We start from the raw sequence: 26,407 nt of genomic DNA, 5'->3' as shown, positions 1-26,407 counted from the left end.
GTTAGACTTGCAGCTGGTTCTGCAGGGCTGTGAACATCACTTCCTGAATCGCTCCCTCACATCTCTCTAAATATCTCTTGAATTCATCCTGTTCAACTCCACCCCATTGTTTGAGTGGAGGCTCTCGTCACCTCTTGCCTCCTATTACTACCACGGTAATAGGTCTAGCCAATTTTCCTTCCTCCAGTCTCACCCCCTTTCATCCATTCTCCTCCATGTCTTTGAACTTTTCTCTCATGTTTTCATTAAGGCTATATTTCTGTTTTCTTGACTATTCAGCAATTATCTAGGGATATTATAAAGTGTTGCAATGGAATATGAATGAGACTTTCTTTGCTTTTCTTTGAAAAAAGCAAGTAAAGAATTTAGATTACTTTCCAATAACTTATGAGTATTGAACATTATTTCTTTTAATCTAACGGTACTCTGGGACTAGACCACAAGGATGACATGATTTATAAGGACTTAACTGATATCCATTTTCAACTCCTGCCCTAGATCTGAGTGCCTGCAGGATGAAGATGGCAGTTTATGCCTCTGTGAGTCCCCAGAGCCTGGTGAAATGGCTGGCATGTATAGTCAGCAAATCCCAGTTGAGATGAACTGATGGGAGCAGAGAGTTGGGTATCAGATGTGAGTTAAATTAGTTGAAAACAGGCCGGGAGCAGTGACTAACACCTGTAATCCTAGCATTTTGGGAGGCTGAGGCGGGTGGATTGCCTGAGCTCAGCAGTTTGAGATCATACTGGACAATATGGTGAAACCCCGTCTCTACTGATAAAATACAAGAAACTAGCTGGGCATGGTGGCACATGCCTGTAGTCCCAGCTCCCTGGAAGGCTGAGGCAGGAGAATCGCCTGAACCCAGGAGGCAGAGGTTGCAGCGAGCTGAGATTGCACCACTGTACTCCAGCCTGGGTGACAAGAGTGAGACTGTCTAAAAAAAAAAAAAAAAAAAAAAAAAGTTGAAAACAGATGTGGTTTCTGAGAGAGGAATATCTTAGAACAAAGAGTGGAGAACCACTTCTTAGGGTGACCATCTTCTTGGTAACACATGAGCTATGTGTGCTGATTTCTAGGACAGAAACTGCCAAGCCCTGGGTCAGTAGTGTAGAGTCTGGATAAGCCAGTCCCAATTCTGCCCTAAGTCCCTGCATGACCTTGAGTTTATGAGTTTTTCCATAGGTATTCTTGTATATCCCTGAAGCGTGATCCAGATATTTTGAATGGGAAACAAAGAAATAGAAACAAAGAAATATCAGTTTTGCTGCTGTTTTACACTGAAGAAAAAATACGGTACAGGAAAATCCCTAGAAGGGGTTTCAATTTTTCTGTCTTCACATACCCTGGTTCTAGTGTGCCGAACCAAGCAGAACTTCTGGTTCAAAATGGAATCCATACATCTAGAATGGGGCCAGATCACACAAGCAGGTTATGGACTTTACGGATGATGATGCTCAAACTGTTCCATCAGAAAAGCCAGCCCCCTACATAAATATCAAGAACAGGAATATGATTTAAGGCAAATCCAACTGCATCCACTCCCAGAACTTTGCAGGCACTTGTCAAAAGGGGGAACTCAAATTAGATTTCTCACAAGAAAAAAGTAAGCTTAAACTTGCTTTTGAAGCTACCCAGGGAAAGCTACAGAGACAGGAATGGGAGTTTAAGAGCCAATTGCCTGCATTTCAGAAATACAAAATCAAATCAGCCCACTTGGAGTTTTTGTTTTATACTTTCTGTAGAAAACCCACAGCATCAGTGTCTTATGTGACTGCCAAAACAGAGAGTTTGGGTGTCAACAACTACTTAACTATTATTATTATTACTGTTGTTGTTATTATTTGAGATGGAGTTTTGCTCTTGTTGCCCAGGCTGGAGTGTAGTGGTGCGATCTCAGCTCACCACAACCTCCACCTCCCAGGTTCAAGCGATTCTCCTGTCTCAGCCTCCTGAGTAGCTGGGATTACAGGCATGTGTCACCACGCCCAGCTAATTTTTGTATTTTTAGTAGAGATGGGGTTTCATCATATTGGTCAGGCTGGTCTCGAACTCCTGACCTCAGGCAACCTGCCCGCCTCAGCCTCCCAAAGTGCTGGGATTGCAGGTGTGAGCCACCACGCCCGGCCAACTACTTAATTATTAATAGTGAGCTATGTAGTGAGTAGATTGTCAAACATCATCCTGTTCATCCTGACTGTGTCGTTTCTAAATTGTTACTGAAATCCTTCTTATTTAGATTGTGGCTATAGATACATGATCATCCTTATTAATTCACCATTGTTTTGCTTTTCCCCCTTTCTTTCTAAATAGTCAGTTGCACTTATCAGGTGAGTTTTTTGGCAAAAGCCATCAATTCTGAAGTGGCACAATTCCCAGTTACAGCCTTCTGAGAGAGATTTCCAATTCAGTGAGTCCAGGTGGGAAGATAATACATTCAGATGGCCAAGGGAAACTCTAAAAGGAGGCAGCACCCCCAAGGCAAGGCTCCCTTGGCTGGACTCCCTACTTCCAGGCTTGAGCCCTTCTAATGGATCCTCCACACGGTTCCTGGGCTGCCGTTGCCATGGGACAGCATCCACTCCTTAGCAAGATACATATGGCCATGCATGACTTGTCCTGTGCCTCTCTGTGGCCTGTTCTGTGCTTTGCCACCAGCAATACCTCTTAGACTTCTCTCTTACCAGCATCCCAGATATCACCACGGGGGGGCAAGGACTGAGCCTCTCTCCTTCCCCTCTGCACCCCCAGCCCTAGAGCACAGCCTAGCCCATCAGAGAGGTGCAGTATTTGGTGTAGAACTCCACGATCTGCAACCCCGTGGTCTGTTTTTCTATGGCTCTGTCCACTTCTATTCAGCATGACCAAGTTTCAGTAGCTAGCCAAGCCCCCAATTATCTGCCCTTCTAAAGAAGGTGAGGCATAGAAAGAGCTTGCGAACATTATGTTTTATGGCTTACCCCGTCACAGGCGTCACTTACCAGGCCTCTGATATGCATGCGGTAAACAGACCCTGATAGAGCTGCAGTCTGCTCTGTAAATCTGGGTTTCCTGCTTCAGCTTAACCTCTGACCTCCTGGTTAGCCTCCTGGGGCCCTTTAGTATCTGGATTTTAGTTCCTTTCGGAGTTGCTGCATCCTGGCCAACTTGGCAAAGTTTTTTTTTTTTTTTAAATAAAAAGTTTTTATTCCAAATAACAACATAGGCCAAGTCATTTTTATGTTGTCTACAACTACGTTATGTATGAATATTTGAGTTTCTTTTCTTTTTTTTTTTTTTAATTACACTGTAAGTTCTAGGGTATATGTGCACAGCATACAGGTTTGTTACATATGTATACATGTGCCATGTTGGTGTGCTGCACCCATCCACTCGTCATTTACATTAGGTTTATTTCCTAATGCTATCTCTCCCCTGTCCTCCCACTCCACGACAGGCCCCAGTGTGTGATGTTCCCCCACTTCCTGTGTCCAACTGTTATCATTGTTCAATTCCCACCTATGAGTGAGAACATGCGGTATTTGGTTTTTTTGTCCTTGCAATAGTTTGCTCAGAATGATGGTTCCCAGCTGCATCCATGTCCCTATAAAGGACACGAACTCATCCTTTTTTATGGCTGCATAGTGTTCCATGGTGTATATGTACCACATTTTCTTTGTCCAGTCTATCACTAAGGAGTATTTAGGTTGATTCCATGTCTTTACTACTGTGAATAGTGCTGCAATGGACATGCACGACATATGTCTTTATACTACAATGAGATACCATCTAACACCAGTCAGAATGGTTATTATTAAAGAGTCAAAAAATAACAGATGCTGGTGAGCTTGTGGAGAAAAAGGGCACTTATATACTGTTGGTGGGAATGTAAATTAGTTCAGCCGTTCTGGAAGATAGTGTGGCAAATCCTCAAAGACCGAAAGATGGAAATACCATTCAGCCCAGCAATCCTATTACTAGATGTATACCCAAAGGAATATCATCTAATTTCTAATATCTACCTCAGAGAAAAATTTAGTGCCAACTACAGTTGATGTGGAAATAGCCTAATGAAAGACTAGTTGTACTAAGGTCAGAAAATGTCAAGGGGTAAAAAACAAACAAAAACAACCAGGAAAACAGCTGCCACTTCCTTAAAAGGTTAACCACCCCCCAAAATAATTTAACCAAGGAGTAAAATACAACAGGGAATATCTTACTCTGTTCTGGTTTAGACTGAAATACCTATACTGAGTAATTTATAAGCAACAGAAAACTATTTCTCACAGTTTTGGAGGCTGAGAAGTCCAAGATCAAGGCACCAACAGATTCAGTGTCTGATGAAGGCTTGCTCTTTGCTTCAAAGATGGCACCTCTTGCTGTGTTCTCACGTGGTGGAAGGGTCAATGAGCTCCCTTCAGCCTCTTTTATAAGGGCACCAATCTCATTCATGAAGACAGAACTGTCATGGCCATTGCTTTCTGAAGTTCATACCTCTTAATACTATTGCATTGGGGGTTAGATTTATGTATATGAATTTTGGGGGAACACCAACATTCAGACCATAGCAGGGAGGAAGATTGCATTAGAATACTCTTTTGCCAAAGAAAAATACCAGTGACTAAGAAAAAGAGTCTAAAGTGAAGGCCATCAGGCATCCTATGGTATTAGGTACCTTTGGAGCAGTTTAAGGGAGTCACTTCCAGGGCGTTTTAAAAATCTCCTACTGATTAGATCTGCTGACTTTGTGGAGAAAGGTCAGGCTACAAGCAGGGAATATTGTCTGGATATGTAAGGAAGTGAAATAAGAATAAAAGATCAAAGTAGGTCTCTGTATTCAAACAGAAATGAGGCCATGATGGGCAGGGCCTTGGCCAAGGAAAGTCAGCAGCTCTTCCTGAGTAAACCAGCCACCAGAGGGGCAGTATGATTCTGAGGACCACCCCTCATAGGCAACCCCTGCGACTTTGTTCCCAGGCATCTGTTGGTCACCCTAGGGGAGCATTCCATGGTAAGGGTGCTGCTTGTTGGGACTGTACAGGTAAACAATTCCCTGGAGAGACCATCTGAGCCTGAGTAAGAAGGTGAGATCTATACTGTGTCACATGCAAGAGGAAGGGGGAGTTAGACATGTGGATGGATAAGATGTATTGCCTTCTAAATGTTCTCCACTTTGCCTTGTTCTCCCTAAGGAGAATTGTGTTAATGCCCATTCAAATTCTTCTCTTTCTTCTCCCTCCAATGAGAATTCAGTCTTTGCCATCTATGCCCTGTATCCTCTCCAGTGTAGAACTGAGGAACTAGGCAGAGACAGGGAGAAGCAGCAAGGAAAGGAAGGTGGTTGGAGACAGGATTTAGCTGAGAGACTGCAACCTACTGCTAAACTAGAAGCCTCAGATGTGACCCCAGCACCCACCATAGTGCCTGGCACATAGTAGGTACCAAATAAATACTTTTCAAATAATTAACTGATTGAAAGACAAAGGAAAGAATACATCATCTATGATGAAGAAGAAGCAGATGAAGGAAGAATGAAACAGAAGAGAAGTGTTGGCAGATAAAGGTGGAAAATGGAACCGTATTATTGTATAGTCTCAATTTTTAGAATCTATGCATGTCTATGCACTGAATGAAGTTTTGGGACACAGTAGGCAAAATGTCAATAATAGTTATTCCTGGTAGACAAGATTATGGGTAATTTTGTTTACTTTTTTCTTACCAATATAGTACAGATTTCTACATGAAACACCTATTTCTTATGTAAGAAAATCATAAATGTTATTTTATAAAAAGAAATGCAAGGTAATATGGGCTGAGCTGTGTACCCCTAAAATTCACGGCTTGAAGGCCTTTCCCCAGCACCTCAGAATGTGATTATAATTGAAGATAGGGCCTTTAAAGAGGTAGTTAAAGTAAATGAGGTCATTTGGGTAGGCAGAAATCCAATATGACTGGTGTCGTAAGAAAAGATTAGGATACAGACACTCAGACACTCAGACACTCAGAGGGAAGACCATGTGAAGACAGAGGGAGAAGACATCCATCTACAAGCCAAAGAGAGAGGCCTCAGGAGAAACCAACCAGTTGACACCTTAGTCTTGGACCTCCAGCCTGCAGGACTATGAGAAAATAAATATCTCTTGGTTAAGCCATCAGTCTGTGGTACTTTGTTATGGCAACCTGAGCAGACTAATACAGAAGGTATACATTTTAAAAGTGTCAGAGAGTTATTCAAGGAGACACAAACAGGAAAGAGAAGAGCATAAGAGAAGTGTTTTGAGCAATTTTGGAGGAAGGCTCTGGTAAAATATAGAGTATTGTTACAATCCTAGCAATATTGCATACTGTAGTAAGATATAAACACATTTGGTGGGAGAGAGAACTGAATTTCATGAACGAGTTGGGACACCCCACGGTAATTAACACAAAGATATGGCAGTACCTGCCTTGAAGAATCTGGTCTGTGGTGCTCTTGAAGCAGAGGTGAAGAAATTTCAAGGAAGGCAGGCACCTCTGAGAGGAGCAAAGGGAGAGAGGAAAGTAAGTACACCCTCAGAAAAGACTGGCAGGTCCAAAGTGTAGCGCTAGAGAGAATGCAAGTGAGATTTTAACTTTTCCTTTTGGCTGCCTTCCAGTTCATTAGCTTGTCTATTGTCTCCTGGGCATCTCTTTGGGAAGAGAAGAATTCAGGCCCATTTCACCAAAGACAAACAGGACACTCCTTGCTTCTGCCTCCTGTCCTGTCAATTCCAGCTGTCACTCTCAGCAGGCTCCTGCCTTGTATGCTGCTGGGTACCATGGGGAAGCCATTTCCCCTACTAAACCCTATGGCCAATGGCAGATGTGACAGGCTGGTGGTTAATCTCAGGGAACAGTGGTCTTCCAATGTCTTCCTTGTCAGGACCCATGTCCTTTGGGGACTGTTGCTAGTCCTTAAGGACTATACATGTCCATTAGTCAATTTCTTTCCTTGATCATTGCTGTTCAAATCCAAATGTGCTTCTATATTTTCTTTAGTCAATAAACATTCCAAAATGTATTACTCACCATTTGAAAAAATGACAGCTTTGCTGAGGTATAATTCACATACCATACAATTGACCCATTTAAAGCATACAATTAAATGATTTTTTAAATTCTTGGTGTTGTGCACAATCAATTTTAGAACATTTTCATCACATCAAAAAGAAACCCTGAACCTATTAACAGTCACTCTCATTTCCTCCCAAACCCCCAGGCCTACACAACCACTACTTTTCTATCTATAGAATTGCCTATTTCTGAACATTTCATATAAATGGAATTATATAATATGTGGTCTTCTGTAACTGGCTTCTTTCATGTAGCATAATGTTTTCAAGGTTCATCAATGTCATAGTATATATCAGAACTTCATTTTTTGTCAAACTGCCAAATAATATTCCATTTTATATACATACTATATTTTATTTATTTATCCATCAATTGATGGGTATTTGGGTTGTTTCTACTTTTTGGCTATTATAAATAAGATTGCTAAGAACACTCATGAACAAGTTTTTGTGTGGATACAGGCTTTTGTTTCTCTTGGGTGTATACCCTAGAGGAATTTCTGGGTTATGGTACCACTATGTTCAACCTTTTATGGAATTGCAGACTGAAAGCAGCTGTACCATTTTGTCTTCCCACCAGCAGTGTATGAGATTTCCAAATTCTCTACATTTCTGAGAACACTTATTCTCTATCTATTTTTATTACAGCCCCATCCTAGTGGGTGTGAAGTGGTATCTCCTTGTGGTTTTTGATGTGCAATTTTTTGATAGCTAATGATGCTAAGTATCTTTTCATATGTTTATTGGCCATTTGCATATCTTCTATAATGAAATGTCTGCTCAGGTCCTTTGCTGATGTTTTATTTGGATTATTTATCTTTTTTATTATTGAGTTGTAGGAGTTCTTTCAGAGTTAGTTCCTTACCAAATATATAATTCGTAAAATTTTTCTCCTATTCTGTGGATTGTCTTTTCACTTTCTTCATGGTGTCCTTTGAATCACAAAAGTTTTCAGTTTTGATAATGCTCATTATATCTATTTTTCATGGTTGTTGCTTATGCTTTTGGGGTCATTTCTAAGAAACAATTGGATAATCCAAGGTCATGAAGACTTACACCTATATTTTCCTTTCAGTGTTTTATGATTTTAGCCCTTACATTTAGGTCTTTGATCCTTTTGACTTGGTTTTTGTATATGGTGTGAGGTAGGGGGTGCACTTCATTCTTTTGTATGTAGATATTCAGTTGTCATAGCACATGTGGTGAAAAACTATTCTTTACCCATTGAAGTGTCTTGGCACCATTGTCCAGAAAAAAAATGACCATAAATTTAAGGGTTGCTCAATATTTTCTAAGAATGTGTTTGTAATAGCCATGCAAAAAGTCATATATTATAGTATTATACATAGAATGTGGCCAACAATTTCTCATCAGATTGAAGAAATGACACTGTCCCACTCTAGTTCATTTTAAGGATGAAACAAATTCTTAGTAAGTGGCTGAGCAATCACAGCTTGTTTAACTTATACCTCAGTTTAGACAAAATTATTATCAGCCATGTGTTCAGGACCTGAGAGCCCAGACAGTGTTTGATGAACCAGAGTTTCACTGGCTGTGACTTTAGGAGATTCTTTCCATATTGATTGCCAATGTCTTATACTTCGGTTTTCTGTCATTGAGGAGAATGACTTGCAGGTTGTTTCTGATGATTTTGGACCAACTCTCTGTGACCATCTTCACCAAGGAAAGCCAGGTGCTCAAGCTAAGGAGAAATTACCCCTTGACCTGCTCTCCACATGGCTTCCAGCTACCATTTTTAATTTCTGTACTCTTCCCTCTTGCCCAGCTCCATTTCCAAAATAGCAAGAAGCTTTGGCAAGGGATCACTGGGGTTGCAATTTATCAGCAAGCTGTGGATACAGCTCTTTCCCATCTTTTGGCAAAGTCAGTGATTTGGCTTGTCTCCTGCATGGAATGAAAATTTTGTGAAGGGTGTCAAAAAAGACATACTCTAGGGGCACACAAATGTCTCTTAATTTACTGGTACAGACTTCACTGTGGAAAAAACATGGATGAGTACTTTGTGACCCTCAAAACTAACATGAGTGTGGATGTCTACGTCAGATAGATAGATAGAAAGATAGATGATAGATAGATAGATAGATAGATAGATAGATAGATAGATAGATAGATCTGTATATATTTATAATATAGATGAGCCTCTGCAGTCTTTAGAATCCCCTGCCTCAGAATCCCTGGGGGTGGGATAGAGGGAACTTGTTAAGATGCATATTCCTGGGCCCCTACTGAATCAGAAGTTCTGGGGGAATGAATGTAGAGGTCTGCATTTTAACAGACACCCCAGGTGAGTTTCATGTAGTTTCATGCATTAAAATTTGAGAACTGCCTACTTGGGAGTTTTTGCTGATACTACAAGCTTTGGAAACATATAGAACCTGGGTTAAACTTCAATTTCTTCCTCTGTAAAATAAAGGGATTTCTCCTGTCTCCTCAGCATGAGAGGAGTGGTGTGGAGTAGACATGCAAATAGAGCCCAGGGTTTAGTACAGTGCAACTTTCACAACAGTGTCCCCACTCGGGGGCACTTGATGAGTATTTTGCATAACCCCAATAGGGTTGCCAGATAAAATTCAAGACACCCAGTTAAACGTTTATCTCAGATAAATAGTAAGTTTTGAATATAAGTGTGGCAGCAGTGCTGAGGGCAATTTCAGAGTCTAGGGTTGGTGGAAAGATTTAGGAAGTTGTCCCTTGATAGCGTCCATGCCTCAACCTCCAGCCTTCCCAGAAACGCTGTGAGCTCCCAGATTATTTTAATAAATCCTTTTTTAAAGCCTTAATTCTCCAATCAATTTCTGTTGCTTACAGCTGAGAACCCTGACTGATACAGCATCTGTAACTCTCTACTCAACAACTGACCATCTGTCTTCTGTTCTCCTCACTTCCCTGAGCTCTCCCTGAAGTCATCAGGGAGACTTAACTGAACAATCTCTCAGGCTTTTCTTGCTTACACCCTTTTCTGGTGGAGAAGTATGTAGAGGACATGGTCCACCCACAACAACCTGCAAGGAAGGAGCTAGGGAAATAAAAACCTGACCTCAATGTGCCGCCGCAGACCCTTCCCCTCTAAAGCTAGTGCTTCCTATTGGTCAAACCTCACTAGAAGCCAGCGGACAAGAGACCCTGTTGACGTGCATTCAGGTCAGTCTCCCGGGAGAGAAAGCAGGGTAGAGAGAAGGGGAGAGTGAGACTGGAGAGGCAGAAGAAATATATCCAATAAGCAGGGTATGTATATTGTCTTGGGTTTGGTTCCCTAGAAACAAAGCCTGAGATGGAGATTTTGTGCAAGTGACTCCTAGGGGCATTCCTGGGAGGAGAGTGTGAAGGAGGGAGGGAGAGAAGCAGGATGGGGCAGGACAAGGAGCTGAGCAAAGATGTGGTTTCAGGATTAGTCTAGCCTCAGCCTGATCCTATGGGTCACTTTGAAGTGAAAGGACAGAAATTGCTTAGAAGCAAAGGAGCTGGGCTGTTGTTCCCACTCTCCCCATCAACAGATACTTTTAGTTGGTCATTAGCATGGACTGCCACTGATATTAATATAACTGGCAAGGCTTCTCCTGGTAAGGGGGCTCCCTTCAGCCAAGGGCAAGCCTTAGGAGAAGAAGCCAGAGGTGAGCTGTTAGCCACCAACATCCACCACACCTGGGGATGGGTGCAGGGTCAGGTGTGTGGATCTGGGCAGGCACTAATAGCATCTGTTGGAAGGACATACAGCTCTGTTGACAGGTCCAGGGGAGGAAAAAATAACTTTCTTTCCACTCTCAGTTATTAGCTGTGATTAATCCTGTAATGAAAGATAGATTAATAAGAGAAAAGCAAACAGAAGCTCATTAACATGTATATTTTACATATACATGGGAGATATCTAGGCAATTACTAAATCTCAAAGAAGTGTCTTGGAATTCCAGCATATGTAGCATCTTCAACAAAAACCCGTAAATTTTTAGAGAAGTGACAAGAAAAAGGAAAAGGACTTTGAGTCTCTAGGGATGAAAAATTATGGGAAGGCAGACAGACAGTAGATAAAGGCTAGTTAGTAAAGCTTGTTAATGTAGATTCCTCTGGTGCCCTCTCCAGGCTGACAAGGGTCTAAAGTTGTCTTCAGTGATCAACCTTTGTCTTTCCTGGTGGAGAGGGGAAGAAGCCTTTCCTCTTGTTTAGTGACCAGTGAAAAGTAAATTTATGTCCTACTTTTAGGCAAATGGCAGGGGGAGGGGGCGGGTGGGAGGCAGTGGCAGAGAACTTTTTGTAACTACTTCTCCATTACCTTCAGCTTAAAATAATCCTTATGCCAAAGTGGCATTTTTTTGGAGTGGCATATTCTGGTCTCCTACACAGGACATATCGCTGGGTGAGGAGGTAAAAAAATTATTTTTCCTTTGTGTTTTTCTGAATTCTAAAAGTTTTCTAACATTGAATCTATTTTTCATAACCAGAAAATATGAGTTAAATTAAATCCATGCAGCAAAATCACCTGGTTTGTTACAGATAGAAGTAACAGAAAATGGCCTTATATTCCTAACCCCTTGGGGTGTCCTCTTGACCACACTGGGCAGATGACCCCTGCTCATTGTTTGGCAGGTGCCAATCCCCCAAGCTGGCCCTGCTTGGCACAGAGCTTCTCTGTTTCATCATACTCAGTAAGCCAGTGGCTTAGCACTTAGCTGGTTGTGTGACTCATAAGTCAGGAATGCAACCAGTGTGGCTAATGGAGAGGGGCCAGAGGCGGGGATAGGCTGTGTTACCAATAATCAGTGCAATATATGTGCAGGCACTGTTAGAACCTTTAGATATGGTCTCACTTAATCTTTACCATCACCCCATGAAGGTGGCAGTATTATCTCCATTTAATAGATGAGGAAGTCTCTAGACTGGGGGCTTAAAAGATCGAAGTTGTAATTTTTGTTTGGCGAAAAATGAAAACTTTAGACCAAATGATGGATTTTTAAATTGCGTTTCTAGCAGCCCTTAGGCTTAGCAAAGATGCCAGGGATAGGAGCTGCTGAGAGAGAAGGACTGGCCATTGGCACCTCAGTTATGGCAGCCCTGCCTTGGTCTGTTTTATGGGTTGGCAGGGATGGCTTCATGAATGTGCAGCCAGTGCAGCCTCACAGGGCCTGCTGTGCTCACAAGGGGCCCTGTGCTTAGTATCTAATGCTCTGCAGGCACCATCTTGAAATCCTTCACACTTTTGTCTTTTAATGTGTGTTTTGTAAGTAAATCCAATGGACAAGGAAGCGTGTCCCCGGGCTTGGAGCTCTAAATCATACTTGACCCCACTTGCTGTTGCCTTTCCACCTCCCTGGGATATGTTCCCTGCTGCCTGCTCTTCATCCTGGTGCGCTAGGCCTCTCCTTGCTTCCCCGCTGCCCTCCTTGGGTGTCAGCAACTGGATTGCATTGGGGGAAGGGAGAAGGGAGCTGTGTTTCGTGTCCTTCAACCCCCAGAGGGACCTGGCCATAGGCATGGGGAGGATTGGGGTCAGGTGTGCCCCTTGAAGTGTCTCAGGTATGACAAGGGAGTAGCCATCCCCATTCAGGCTGGCAGCATCATGGTGCATTCAGAGGATGGCTTGGTAGGGGCCTCTCACTCACCTTTGACCCCGGTACCAAGTCATGATGCACATAGAAAATGGCAACATCTGGAGGTTGGGTGTGGGGGCTCACACCTGTAATCCCAGCACTTTGGGAGGCCAAGGCGGGTGGATCACTTGAGGCCAGGAGTTTGAGACCAGCCTAGCCAACATGGTAAGACTCCATCTCCACTTAAAACACAAAAATTAGCTGGGTGTGTTAGTGCATGCCTGTAGTCCCAGCTACTCAGGAGGCTGAGGCGGTTCAGTTGCTTGAACCCAGGAGGCAGAGGCTGCAGTGAGCTGAGATCATGCCACTGCACTCCACCCTGGGCGACAGAGCAAGACTCCATCTCAAAAAAACAAGGCAACATCTGTATGGTACACTGGGGGAAACAGCAAGCAAAGGGAGCCCTGGCCAGCCTTGACTCCCACTCAGTAGCCCTAAGGGCTGAAGGCAGTCCTACCCTAGGCTTAGGAAATGGAGTCTCTACCTTGGTCTTGTGCTTCAGACACCCCTAGCCCCTTTCACCCCATCAGCCCCACCCTTCCCACAGGGTGAGTTATCCAGAGGCCAAGGGGACATATCTACCAAAGCCTCAGCCCTCCTTCAGGATTCATTGCTTTTATTCCCCCAGTCCATCACAGACAAATATGTGGTTCTGCTGTTTGTGATTAATACACAACTCACCCCACTTGTGACTCACCATATGAGTTTAAAAGCACTCAGCCTAGTTTGCACCCAGTAAGTTCAATCAAGCAAGTCTGCCTTTGGATGTTCTGGCAATGTCAAGTTGCTATAGAAATTTGTAAATGCTTGCACTCAGTTCTTATATGTATCCCACAGCAGACAGTAACAACAGTTTGGTCCCTGGAGGACACTGAGTAGCACTATTCTAGACTCTTCTGTGGGTTGTGGGACCCTAGAATCTAGTCTGAATCACACCAAATCCAAATCCACACCAAGCCTGCTTCCAGGGTCTTCATGGGCCTATTTTCCCGATCTCTCCTGCAGGTGTACACTGCCCTAGCTCCAGGCTGTTTGCAGGGAGGAGTGGGCAGAGATGAGACATGTGTGCTGTGGTGTTCATACACACGCATCTCAGGCCCCTTTAGGTACAGGATGGAGAATGGGTGGGAATGGGAAGAGACAGCGGCAGGCTGTAACTGATGGAGGAAGGAAGCCATAAGGATTTGGGGCAAGCCCAGATGCAGGAATCCATTTATCTGTTCACTTTGAATCCATCACAGCACCCCAATGTGCTGAGGCCTGCCAGTGAGGGAGCTCTGGACCAGATATTTTCCACTGTGACTTTCAATGTTTTGAATTCTGATTTCTATCCCATGGTCACAGTTGAAAGCTCATTAGCATTTGGCAGAGCAAGTGGGTGACACACGGATAGGTGTCCTGTGGACACTGCCATCTCACTGTGTGGGAACTGCAGTCTTAGCAGCTCTGCCAGTCAACACCCTCCCGCCCTTGATATACAAAAATACACCGTGCTTCTGATGCCTGCTCCATGGCAAATAATTTCTCAACACCCAGGGAAAGCATTTTGTTTGTTTTTCTTTACGTTTGATTAAAAGCAAGCCCAGGCAAATACCCCAAAGGAAAGAGAAACAAATGACTTTACAATTAAAATAAAAACCTGCACAATTAGTCATTAGGCATATAAATAATATAACATCTTTAGTAAATCAAGAAGCATTAATCCAAGCAATGAGATACTTTATTTTACCTCTTAAATTGACAAAGATGAAAACCAGAAAAGAAAATATTCAGTATTTGTCAGGATTTAGGGAATATTGCTGTCTTATATACTATTGACAGATGGTCAACAGAAGCAAGACTTGTAGAAGTAAATTTGAAAATACATTGCAAAAGACTTAAAAATGTGTATATCCTTTGAAATCTTGAAAACATTGTTTCATAGTCTTCTTATGAAACGATGTTTTCATAAGATGAATGAAAAGTTGATGTCAGTCTCATTCTTGAGTTTTTTTTTTTTCCTCTTCTGAAGCTGTTCTTGATATAATTGATGTTCTGAAACTTCACTAACATCTGTCTTAGGTTGGGCTTCTCTTTTTACTTATCTTGCCAAGTATTTGGTAGCCTACTTCAAATTGAGGTTTCACATCTTTCTTTGGTTCTAAGAAGTCTTTATCTATCATTTCTGTGAATATCGCTTCCCCTCAATCTTCTCTAGCCTCTCATCTAAAACTCTTGTTAGATCAAGGTTTAATTTACTGGATTTCTATCCTGCATTTCCTAATAACGTTCAGCCCTCTGTGCTACCACAGAGGATTCCTTGGCCTGCCCTTTCAGCTCACTAAACTGCTCTTTCTGTCTATTGTGTTGTTCAGCTTCTCTATTGAGGGTTTTTTCTTTCAACATTTAAGATTATTATTTCAAATATCTCTGAACCTTTTTGGGTGACTCTTATCCTCATTCTGTGGTTATATTATCTTCATTTTTCTGAGCAGATTGACTATACTTATTGAAAATTCTTTTCTGAATACCATATTAACTCCATTTCTTTTGGGGATCTCCATTGCAGAGTTAGTTGTCTCTTTTTTATGGTGTTGGCCTTCCTCAAATGTTTGCTCATTCTTGTTTTTGTATGATTTTTGTAACTGAAGTTTCCTGCTAGAATGTCATCTGCATCTATTTGAGAGACCCATTTGGAGAGCAGGGATGGGAACTACTATTGGCCTAACTCTTGGCACTATTTTCAAAATACCAGTCTTCTTAGCCAGGGTTTTTGTTTCTGTCAGGGTCTCCAGCTCCTGAGAGCACTGCCCTTCTCTCTAGTCCTTGCCCCTCACAGACTCCTCTATTGTTGCTGACTGGCCTCAGCAGGTGGAGGAGTAGAAAGCCCAGGCTACCTGGCTGCTCCTTGCCTCCCTGTAACTACAGCAGAGACCCTGTCAGCTTCTGGCATCATACTTGGCATTCCCTGTCATACTTCCTGGGCTACCTTTTCTCTTTCCAATAAGATTATTTTCATCCTTTATTAATTCCTCAGTGTAGTCCTCTCCCTTTTCAGTGAGGCTTTTTATTTAAACTTCTTTCTATCATTTCTTGGCATTTGTTGTAAAAGGCACACATACTCAGTCCAATACTTTGAGATGGAGCTATTTAAAAAATTTATGTATTGGCCAAACATGTTGTCTCATGCCTGTAATCTCAGCACTTTAGAAGACCAAGGTGGGAGGATTGCTCAAGGCCAGGAGTTCAAGACCAGCCTGGGCAATATAGTGAGACCCTGTCTCTACAAAAAAATATACAAAAATTAGCCGGGCATGGTGACACATGCCTTTAGTCCCAGCTATTTGGAAAGCTGAGGTGAGAGGATCGCTTGAGCCCAGGAGTTTGAGACTGGAGCAAGCGATGATCATGCCACTATACTCCAGCCTAGACAACAGAGCGAGACCCTCTCTCTAAAAAAACAAAACAGAACAAAAACCCGACATTTATATAACCTTCAAGCCAGTAATTCCACTTCTAGGAATTTATCCCAAGGAAGTAATTTAAAATAAAGCTTTAACCACAAGGTGTTTCATCACAGTAAGATTTATTACGAAAATGTGGAAACAAATATCCAAGCAGAGGGGATTAGGTAAATAAATGATGACATAGATTTGCGAAAAATAATATGGCAGAATATTTAATGGTGTAGAAAAAAGTCATCAAGGTATCATTAGGTAAAAATTTCAGGTTACAGAATTGTTTTAAAATCTCCTTTTTGTAAAAAGCATACATGTTGTTATAGAAAAGTGTAGCTCTGCATGGTGGGATTTCTGCCAACTTTTGTTTTTTCATTTTGACTATCTTTTTCTCCTCCATTTTGGGATTGTTTGCAACATCTGCCATGTGCAAGCTTCTGGTTCCATCCTCTGCTTACCTCCCCCAGGCGTGCTGGAAGATGGACTGTCCTCCAATGGTGTGCCCCGATCTACAGTCCCAGGTGGAATACCCAATCCAGAGAAGAAGACGAACTGTGAGACCCAGTGCCCAAATCCCCAGAGCCTCAGCTCAGGCCCTCTGACCCAGAAACAGAATGGCCTTCAGACCACAGAGGTAGGGTTACAGCCACAGAATCAACTGGGGACTGGAGAATGGGGGCAGGGCTTGCTTCAGGGCAGAGCCACGCAGCAGCTGTGTCCAGGGAGGGACCGGGGATGGCTCACCTTGGCAATAAAAAGTCTCTACCCCACCCATGTAAAATTGCTGCAAACCCCACCCCAAAACCCTGCCTTGAGGGTTGCTGCTTTTTGTTTCCATGTGTATGTTTGCTTAAGTACAACTTTATTCAAGGATCTTGTTTTCTGTGGCCACTGTCACCATGTTGATGGTGAGGACTGTGCTGGTTAGAGGAACCAGTCTTAGGCCAGGCAGCTGACCAGTCTCAGGGGTTGGCAGGGTGGAGAGTGGGCAGAGGAAGGAAAGAGAAGACCAGAGTTGTTGGAAACAAGCCTGGCATTTTACTCAGGTCCTCCAACCAGGAGGGCAGTGGAAGGGCCCCCAAAGGTGGCTCTCATAGCAGAATGTGGTGACAGTATCATCCCCACACTGTTGGAAGAGGTAGGGCAGTGATGTCCCTGGACATGGCTGGCATCCTTTCTTTTCTCCAAGAGCTACTTTTGGGAAGCTCTTCTTATGGGTACAGGAGGGGCAGCCCAGAATGAACGCTTTCAGTAGGCTGGGCTCAGGCATCTGCAGTCTCTTCCTCTTCCACCCAGTTCCTCCTTCTGACTTCCTTGTCTTCCCTATGCCCCACTCCCTTCAAAATCCACTGCTTACCCTATGCTCCATACCCATTTTCTCCTATCCTTCTGTCAAAATGATACTGAACCAGGCTCATTCTGTCTGTGCACAGCAAACCAATCACTGTAACAATAGGTTTTGCAAAAGAGAAAGTTTATTCATGAGGCAGCCAAGTGAGGAGGCAGAAGAACAGATCCCAAATCTGCCTCCGCAAAGATAGGGTTTAGGGCTATCTATGGGATAAAGAAGCTGGGTAGTCTAAGGCATGGGGAAAGATGATTGGCAGTGGGGTAAAGTGAGATAATCAATAGTCTGTGCTTGCATAGTCATGGTTCATGGCTCTTCACAGGACTCATGTTGAGAAAATGGCTGTGTTTGCATGATCTTCAGAAAGGGTTTTGGTCTTCTGACTTCAAAAGGTCACCTCTTGGGCATTTCTACAAACCCAGTTGAAGGGTCAGTGATCTCATCTGGCTTTAACTGGATAAGAGCTAACCCCAAGTTCCTGAAAAACAACTTTAAGCAACTGTTACAGTAGTGATTTATATGTCAGATATGTAGTCTGTAACAAAGCTAGTGGATTGGTTAGCTATGGGACTTTTAGCTATATAGGTTTTAAGATTAACTAGAAGTAAGTTATTAAAAGCAAGCAATGCAGGTTAAGTTTGATAAGCTTAATCAGGTTAGCCCCCAGTTCCAAAAACTTACCAGTCCTGTGTCCTTGGGTCAATGTCAGCTGTTTTCTGAGAGTGCAACTCATTATCTAATGATGGAATTCTTGCTCATATCAGTGAGTTTGCCTCTCTAAGTTTTGGTCAGAAAACCTGTTGCAAATTCATCTCTAAAGCTCATTAACTAAGGGCCTTTCAGAAATCACTAAGCTCTCAGAATCTCAGGTTCATTATCCACACAATGGAAATAATACCAAAACGAGTGAACAGATGGGTCTGCTCTTATAAACTGGGATATAGATAAGAATGGCAGTTAGGATTAACAGGGGACAGTTAGGCACACAGCACCATAACCTACTTAAATGAAACACTAATGGGGGCCCTGCAGACACTGGAGAAGGTAATGGGGGGTGTAGATTTCAGGGTTGTGGTGTCCTTCTTAGAGTTCTGTATTGTCTACTTTGCCTATGCATAAGCTGGCCTTCTAGAGACCTAATCATCATTGCCATCTCTCAAGACAGTCTGGACCCTGTGGTGACTGCTCTACCATAGGCGCAGATATTTGTCTTCTAGTCTCCTCTCCACATTTGTGCCCTCACCCTCTGAGCCAGGATGAGCCGTGGTCAAGAGGCTCAAGCTTTGCCTGATGGATGGCATGATCCATGCACTTGTTTCCCCACCTCATTTTCTGCCCGCCTCATTCATCACTTTAAAATTGTGTTTTGCAGTATACAAAGTGCTTTTAAGTGTACTGGCTCCTTAAGTTCCCCTAAGAGCATTGTGAAGTAAGCATTATCCCCATTTTATAGACAAGGAAACTGAGATTCCTTTGATTGTGTTACATGAATAAGGCCATATAAGTGCTGTAGAAGGATGTTGGTAACTTTAAATTGGAAAAGGTTTCTATTAAGAAGATAGAACATAAGAGCTGCAAGTACATTTTAAAAATGAATAGGGTATTAGTCAGTTGTTGCCTCAATAATGCTGCATAACGAAACACAGCAACATTCAGTTGCTTGAGACAACACCTCCCCTGACCCCCACCACTGCCACCATGGTCAGCTGTAACTTAAAAAGGCTCAGCCTGACTTTTCAAGGGCTGGCTCAGTCTGTTTCATATATATTATTCTGGAAACCAGGCCAAGAAAGCAGCAGCTTTCTGGGGTATATTCTTATGACTACGGCAGAAACACGAGGGGGCAAAACCAAACTACTTGAACACATTTCATGTCTCTGCTCACATCATACCGACTAATATCCCATTGGCCAAAGCAAGTCAAATGGACAAGCCCAACTTCAAGCAGGGAAACATACTCTGTCCAAAGTGGAGAGAGAGCAAAGAATTAGGGTCAATAATGCAGGCTACCCCATGCCACATACATACACAAAGAAATGCAACTCATAACTTCAATGAATTCTTGTAAGGTGGCACATCCATGTAACCATCATGCAGATGAAGATATAGAACACTATCACCAGCCCAGAAATCCACAGTGTCACCATTCTTCTCACTCCTAGTATTATAGATCAGTTTGATTTATTTTTGAGACTTTTATAAATAGAATCATACAAGTGTGAGCTTTTTCATGTCTGGCTTCTTTTGCTCAACATTATCCTTGTGAAAATCACCCATGTTGTTCTGAGTTGCAATAATTTTCTCATTTTCATTGTTATGTATATTTCTTTATATGAACACACTGCAATTTAACCATTTTACTTGATAAACATTTGGGTTGTTTCCAGTTTGGGGCTATTGTGAACAATACAGCTTTTAATGTTTGTGTGCATGTCCTTTGGTGGACAGCACTTCTTTTGGGAATATACTTGGGAGTGGAATTGCTGGGTCATAGGACAGGGGTATATTTGACTTTCATAGACACTGACAAATAGTTTTCCAAAGTGGTTTTGCTGCTTTATACTCTAACTAGCAGTGGTTGAGTTTCAGTTACGGAACAAAAGAATTAAAAATCAGTAAGTTGTGCTTAGTCTGTCTTCCTTGTGGTAGCAACTACTTATTCATTTATTATTTATTTACTTATTTTTAGACCAGGTCTCACTCTATTACCCAGGCTGGAGTGCAGTGGTTCGGTCACTGGTCTCTGCAGCCTCCAGTGCCTGGGCTCAAGTGCAGCCTCCCAACTAACTGGGACCATAAGCACACACCACCAGGCCCAGCCAATTTGTTAATTATTTGCAGAGAGGAGATCTCACTATGTTGCCCAGGCTGGTCTCAAACTCCTGAGCTCAAGCAATCCTTCTGCCTCAGCCTCCCAAAGTGCTAGGATTATAGGTGTGAGCCACTGCACCCAGCCAGTAGCAAATATTTATTCATGTGTGGTCTAGGTATGACATAGGGTGCTAAGCACTTTGTTATATTATCTCTTAATCCTCACAATAACTCTAAAATGTTGACATTGTCTCCAATTTACAGATGGGAATTGGTACTCAGATATAGCTAGGGAAAGTAGGTCCCCATGCTCCCCCCCCCCCACACACACACACACTCTTATACACACACACGCACACACACGCACACACACATACACACACACATACATACACACACATACACACGCACACACGCACACACACATATACATACACATGCACACACGCACACACACATGCACACACGCACACACATGCATGCACATACAGCACACACACATATGCATATACACATGCACATACGCATATACACATGCACATACACATATGCACACACACGCACACACACTCACACACACACTCACACACGCACATACACGGACATACACATGCACACCACACACACACGCACATCATGCACACACGCCCACACACACACATACACATACACTCACACATACACACACTCTCACATGCACATGCACATACATACACGCATACCATGCACACACATATGTGCACACACACACATACACCACACATGCACATACACATGCGCAGACACGCACATACACAAGCACACGTGGACACACACACACATACACACATACACACGTGCACTCACATGGTGCACACGTGCACACACATACACACACGCACATACACACATGCACACACACCTACACACATACACGCACACACACACGGAAATGCACACACATGCGTACATGCATGTACACACACATACACACACTCACACATACACACACGCACAGACATATACACACACTCACACATACATACACACACACACATGCACACACATACACACACAGACGCATACACACACATACACACACCCAGACGCATACACACACATACACACATACACACACACACAGACGCATACACACACACACACCCAGACGCATACATGCACATACACACACATACACATTTTGGGAGCTCTTGGGGCTTTAAAATGGGGCAGGCAGAGTCAGCCCCCATAGGGCTTCAACAGCAGTGGAAACTGTCACAGAGGAGTGATGACCACACACACCTGCCCAACGCAGCACCCCTGGCCAGACGATGCATATCGATGAGCAGCCTGTGCAGCTTTTGTTTTCATAATTAAGTGAACGTGGCTGTATTGTAACTATTTTCAAAATAAGATCAGGGAGCTGATAACTTCAGTTTTAAGGGTTTACATTTAAAAGATAATCAGTGGTCTTCACATCCTGAGACCTCACCAGTCACTGGCCATTCTGAGTCCCTCAAAGGCCAAGACAAAGGTTTTCTGTCTAAGATGTTAGTTTAGAAGCTAAATTTACCGTGATTGATGCTTCTGTCAGCAGTGCTATCTCATACCAACACTCAGGCAGGCTCTCAACTGCCTACTATTTGCCCAGAGAAAATACTTTTCTTCCTATTCCCTCCTGGGCCTTTGATAGACTGTTTTTTCCTAGTGTGTCTCTTAGACTCTGGGCCAAAGCTTTGTGCATTTTCAGTATCTGGCTCAGTCAGTATCCACTTGCCCCTTCCAGTCTTCCATCACACCCCTATGTGAGCTATTAGCATATCACAGCGCTCCCCTTAGGTGCCATCAGGCCACCTGGTTGGTGGTTCTTTGGCATTTTTTTTAAAGCTTTCCTTCTCCAGAAGACCCCTTTCATGAAGCATGTGACCTCATCCACAGGCCTACTGTAGTGCTGCCATTCAGACTTACAAAACAAATTTGTATGTGAAAGGCAATCCTTGCTAGGCCTGGAAAATTTTTCATCAGTTCCTATAACTACTCTTAGGATTCATTCATCAAATGTTCATTGAGTGCTGTCTAGGTGCCAGGCACTGTTCTAGTGCCAAGGATCCAAGGGTAGAAAAGACAGACACAGCTTTTGCTCTGAAGCAGCTGCTAGTTTTAATGGAGGTGGGTTGGGAGCCAAATAATATAGAATAAATAAAGCATTTATAGACTCTGAATGGTGCTATGAAGGAAGTAGAAGGTCACTAGTCAGGGGTAGCAGCTACTCTATTTAACGCAGATGACACCTCACGTTTAAGCTGCTTTCCGAAGGGTGATGGGGCAACTAATGCTGCTCATGGCTGTTAGCAACTGCACCTTGTGTTTGGAGCCCTTCTCCACTTCCTGTCCCATCAAACAAACCATATCTTCCTTTTTGTCAATTCCCTCCAGTCCCCCCGCCGCCTTATGCCTGGTGTTAATAGGTGTTAACTGGCAAGAAGATTGTGGCAAAAATGATCTTTCACAAATTGGAACTGACCGTCTCGGTGGGGAGCTCTTTCTCTTTCTCTGTTGCACCTTGATTTCCCCAGTCATTTGGAGACTTACTGACTCCACAGTGTCTGATAAATCATTGGCTTGGTCTCCTTCATCCAGCTCCCTACCTGAGCTCAACAAACAACATGAGAGGCAGCGCTATAGTTGCTTGTCTTCTCCCGCTAATTAGTTGTTCAGGAACTTTGAGCTGCCTCCAAACATTTACTCTCTAACCTGAATGTGCCATTTCCTTGGGCTTAGGACTCTTGTTCCCCACCTCCCCCCATCCCGCCCACCGCGCTTAAAATACCTCCTCAAGTATTCAGCTACAGTAGAAATGTATATGTGACCATAGCTCAAGTGGAAAAGGCTCTGACATGTGGCTGGCCTTCCAGGGAACCCTCCTGTCTTCAGAAGCTACATATTTTCAAGTTGCTTTATTATTATTGGCAAAGTGACTGGACCGTGCTAAAGGAATTAGCAGGGGGACTGATTCTCAGCTAAGGAGTTTTCTCCTCCTCCTCCTCCTGCCCCCTCCCCCAGTGTCTGGTCAACATCATTGGCAAGGCCTGGCCAGTCTAGGAGAGACAGGTGAAGGTCCACAGAGCTAGGAGACCTGCTCAAGAAAGGAGATTAGGACCAGCCCAGGATTTCTCCTGGATAACACTTATATGAGACATATCAAGGAAGAGTTTGGAAAGTAAATATGAGTCTCTCCTAGAAAAACAAAAACAGGACCTTATAAGGAGGGAGAGAATAACAGAAACCTGTGGGAAAACCAAAGGGAGGGAAAGCTATTAGAAGGGCACTTTGGTGTCCTCTCTAATGCAAGCCTGGGGAAAAAGGAAGGAATTTAGCAATACAGAGATGTGCACCTACCTACTGGCTGCTACCTCTTGTAGAGACTTGCAAGACTCGGTGTTCGTCTAAGGGTCTGCAGTCAAACCAGTTCAACTAGAAGGCTCTCAGGGCAGAGACTGCCTTATTTTTCTTTATATTTTTCCCTTGACTCCTGAGCCTACTTCAGGGTTATGAACCTAACCGTTACTCGCTACCTACGTGTTGATTAAATGAGACAGCCTAGTCATCACTCAGATTAGAAAAGGTTCCCATAGCTTTGACCACACCCATCCCGGCTCTGCACCACCATCCTGTGATGACTGTTCTGTGGGTGCCCAGTTGCTTTTCTAAAGCAGGTTCTGCTGCCTTCCTAATGTCTGTTCGTCTATCTGAGGTTCAAGTTGAAAAGCAACAACTCCTTTTGGCACTTGATACAAACTCCCAGGGTGAGTAAGTCTAAGTGTAGATGGGGAAGGGGGCTGTGGTCTGCATAGAATGTGCTCCAGGCTTGGAGGATTCTTGAGAGTTTTACCTGCAGCATGGTCTGACCCCTGCCTTCCAAGGCTAGCAGCTGGCCCTTGGTGGAGTTGCTAAGATCGAATATCCCCCGACTGACCTTGCATTAATGCCGCACAAATTCACAAAGCAGCAGCAAATAAATTCACAGAATTTGAGAACAACTAGGGTGTGTTATTGTGTATCTTCCTTTCATGAGACCTGTCTGAAAAGAAGTCAAACATCTGGAGTTGCAGCTGTCAAACTCTAGTCTTTAATCTTTTGGGAAGGAAGAGAGGATAAAACTAATATTTCGAAGTGCCTGCAACGTGCCAGACACACTATGACATCATTTTTAACCCTTACAGCTCTAAAAGGTAAGCAGCATCATTTCCTACCTGGGAAAACAGAGACTCAGAAACTAGGTATCTGGTCAACATGGCCCAAGGAGTCATGATTTGACTGTGTTCAAATTCAAACCCAGATCTGTCTCCATCTAAGCCCCATGTTCTTCCTTCCCATTATCTGAAACTTAGTGGTGGAGGATTTAGAGTGAGCCTTGGCAGAGTTGTGAGAGGTGGGATATGAAACCTGGGGCCACCATCTTTTTTGACTCATCACCAATATTGACATTGGCCTTGAGTTAAGTGCATTTGCCTGACTGGTTTCAGCTGCCTCATTGGGAAAGTGAATACAGTAACATTCCCACCTGTCTCTCAGGAATGGTGCAAGGAATGATTAATCATGGATGTAATTGAAATCTTGTAGCAAAGTTCTGGGACATTGAGGTAGGGCAATGCACACAGTTTCTGTTCCCAGGGATTTTCCTTTTCTTTTCTTTCTGAAGATTTATCTTCACACATGTGTTCATGGTCAAGTTATTTATTGGGTGTCTATTATGCGACAGGCACTAAATTAGAGTCTGGCAATACTATAATAAACAAAATAGACTAGGTTCCTCTTGTCTTGAAGTTTACAATATGAGAAGAAAGTAAAAAATAAGTTAAAAAAATGCATAATTTAAACTGTGGTTAAAGGCCAGGAAGGAAGTAAAGAATATAGGGAGAGAGAATAATAGAGCCCTATGCTTGTATATGCCTAGAAAATCCCTGCAACATTCCGTAAGAAATTATTAGTCATAATTATCTCTAGGGAAGGCACTAGAAGCCCTTCTTTACTCATTGAATTTCTTTTTGCCATAATTATGTCTTCCTTTTATAATTAAAAATACTACTTATGCAGAAAAATTGGTGTCTCACACATCATAATCTCAGAAGCCATGCTTTTCTTTGTTGTCTGTGAAGAACTATGAAAAGGTTTGTATAATCCCATATTAGGTACAGATATATTTGTGGAGTTCAAGCAAAGCTGAGAACATCTCTATTTCCATCTGTGGGGAAAGTGAAAAAAGGCTGAACAAAGGTAGCTGCAGTCTTGAATCTAGGTCTCCAGGAGCAGCCAAGCTGTCCCAACCTCCACAGGAAACAGGCTAATTATTGACATCTGAACCCCAAGATAAACAAGTCCGTCTGGGTCAGAGACTGGCAAGAGGTCATCACGGCCAATCTGGTCACCCTTGAGAAATGGCAGACTGCTTTTAATTAAAGAGGCAGTATCAAGAAGACTAAAATCTATGATTCATGGGTACGAAAGCTGCAGAACTTAAAATGAGGTAAGGAAAGAGTTGAAAAGCTGTAAAACTGGGTGAGAAAACAGAGGTGGCCCATTAACAAGAGTCAATGGTGATAAAACTCACAAAACAAGAATGTTAGAAGTAGAGGAAGGATTGGCGCGGCTGCACGAGAAAAAGGTGCCAATTAGGCTCCTCTCATTATGAAATTGGGGCCCATACTTTTTTTTTTTAGCCAGTAATTGCAATAGAAACACATTTTTTTTTCTTGTCATTAAAAAGGGACGGGGGCGTGATGTTAAATAAAAAGGTTTGGCTGGCTGAAAACTACATCAGAGGAAAAAATATGTTGTATAAAGCATCACAGGCACTGAGGGGCAAAATGGTGTGATTGTTTCTTGTATTTATGTTGCTCTTCTCAGCAGAGGGCAAAACAACTCACTTCTCCAAACTTCTAGATAAAATATCTGGCATGATAGTTCTTTTTCTCATCTTCTTTCTCTCTTGTTTGGACTTGAAATCTGAGGTTTTTGAGTTGTAACTAGATCGTGTTGATGAAAAGAGTCAAACTCTGTAAAATATTTGAAGAGATTTATTCTGAACCAAATATGAGTGACCATGGCCCACGACACAGCCCTCAGGAGATCCTGAGAATATGTGCACAGGGTGGTTGG

The 26,407-nt window shown here is 42.9% G+C and overlaps 2 protein-coding genes across 39 annotated transcripts in view; both read left to right on the top strand.

The window, feature by feature from the left end:
- The window catches only part of CTHRC1 (collagen triple helix repeat containing 1), a 403,863-nt gene that overhangs the window by 213,598 nt on the left and 163,858 nt on the right, over positions 1 to 26,407 (top strand). The window lies entirely within an intron of this gene.
- The window catches only part of BAALC (BAALC binder of MAP3K1 and KLF4), a 1,274,875-nt gene that overhangs the window by 1,239,768 nt on the left and 8,700 nt on the right, over positions 1 to 26,407 (top strand). For 37 of the 38 annotated variants that reach the window (XM_050800757.1, XM_050800737.1, XM_050800752.1 and 34 more), the window contains exon 3: positions 16,578 to 16,744. The exons of the other annotated variant lie outside the window; for it this stretch is intronic. In XM_050800757.1, coding sequence (XP_050656714.1) covers positions 16,578 to 16,744 — 167 coding nt within the window. The remainder of the gene's footprint in view (positions 1 to 16,577; positions 16,745 to 26,407) is intronic. 38 annotated transcript variants of the gene reach the window in all.

Source organism: Macaca thibetana, chromosome 8 (assembly GCF_024542745.1).
Source record: "Macaca thibetana thibetana isolate TM-01 chromosome 8, ASM2454274v1, whole genome shotgun sequence".
NCBI classification, from domain to species: Eukaryota; Metazoa; Chordata; class Mammalia; order Primates; family Cercopithecidae; genus Macaca; species Macaca thibetana.
Note: the sequence above shows the minus strand (reverse complement) of the source record. Positions and strands in the feature narration are given on the sequence as shown.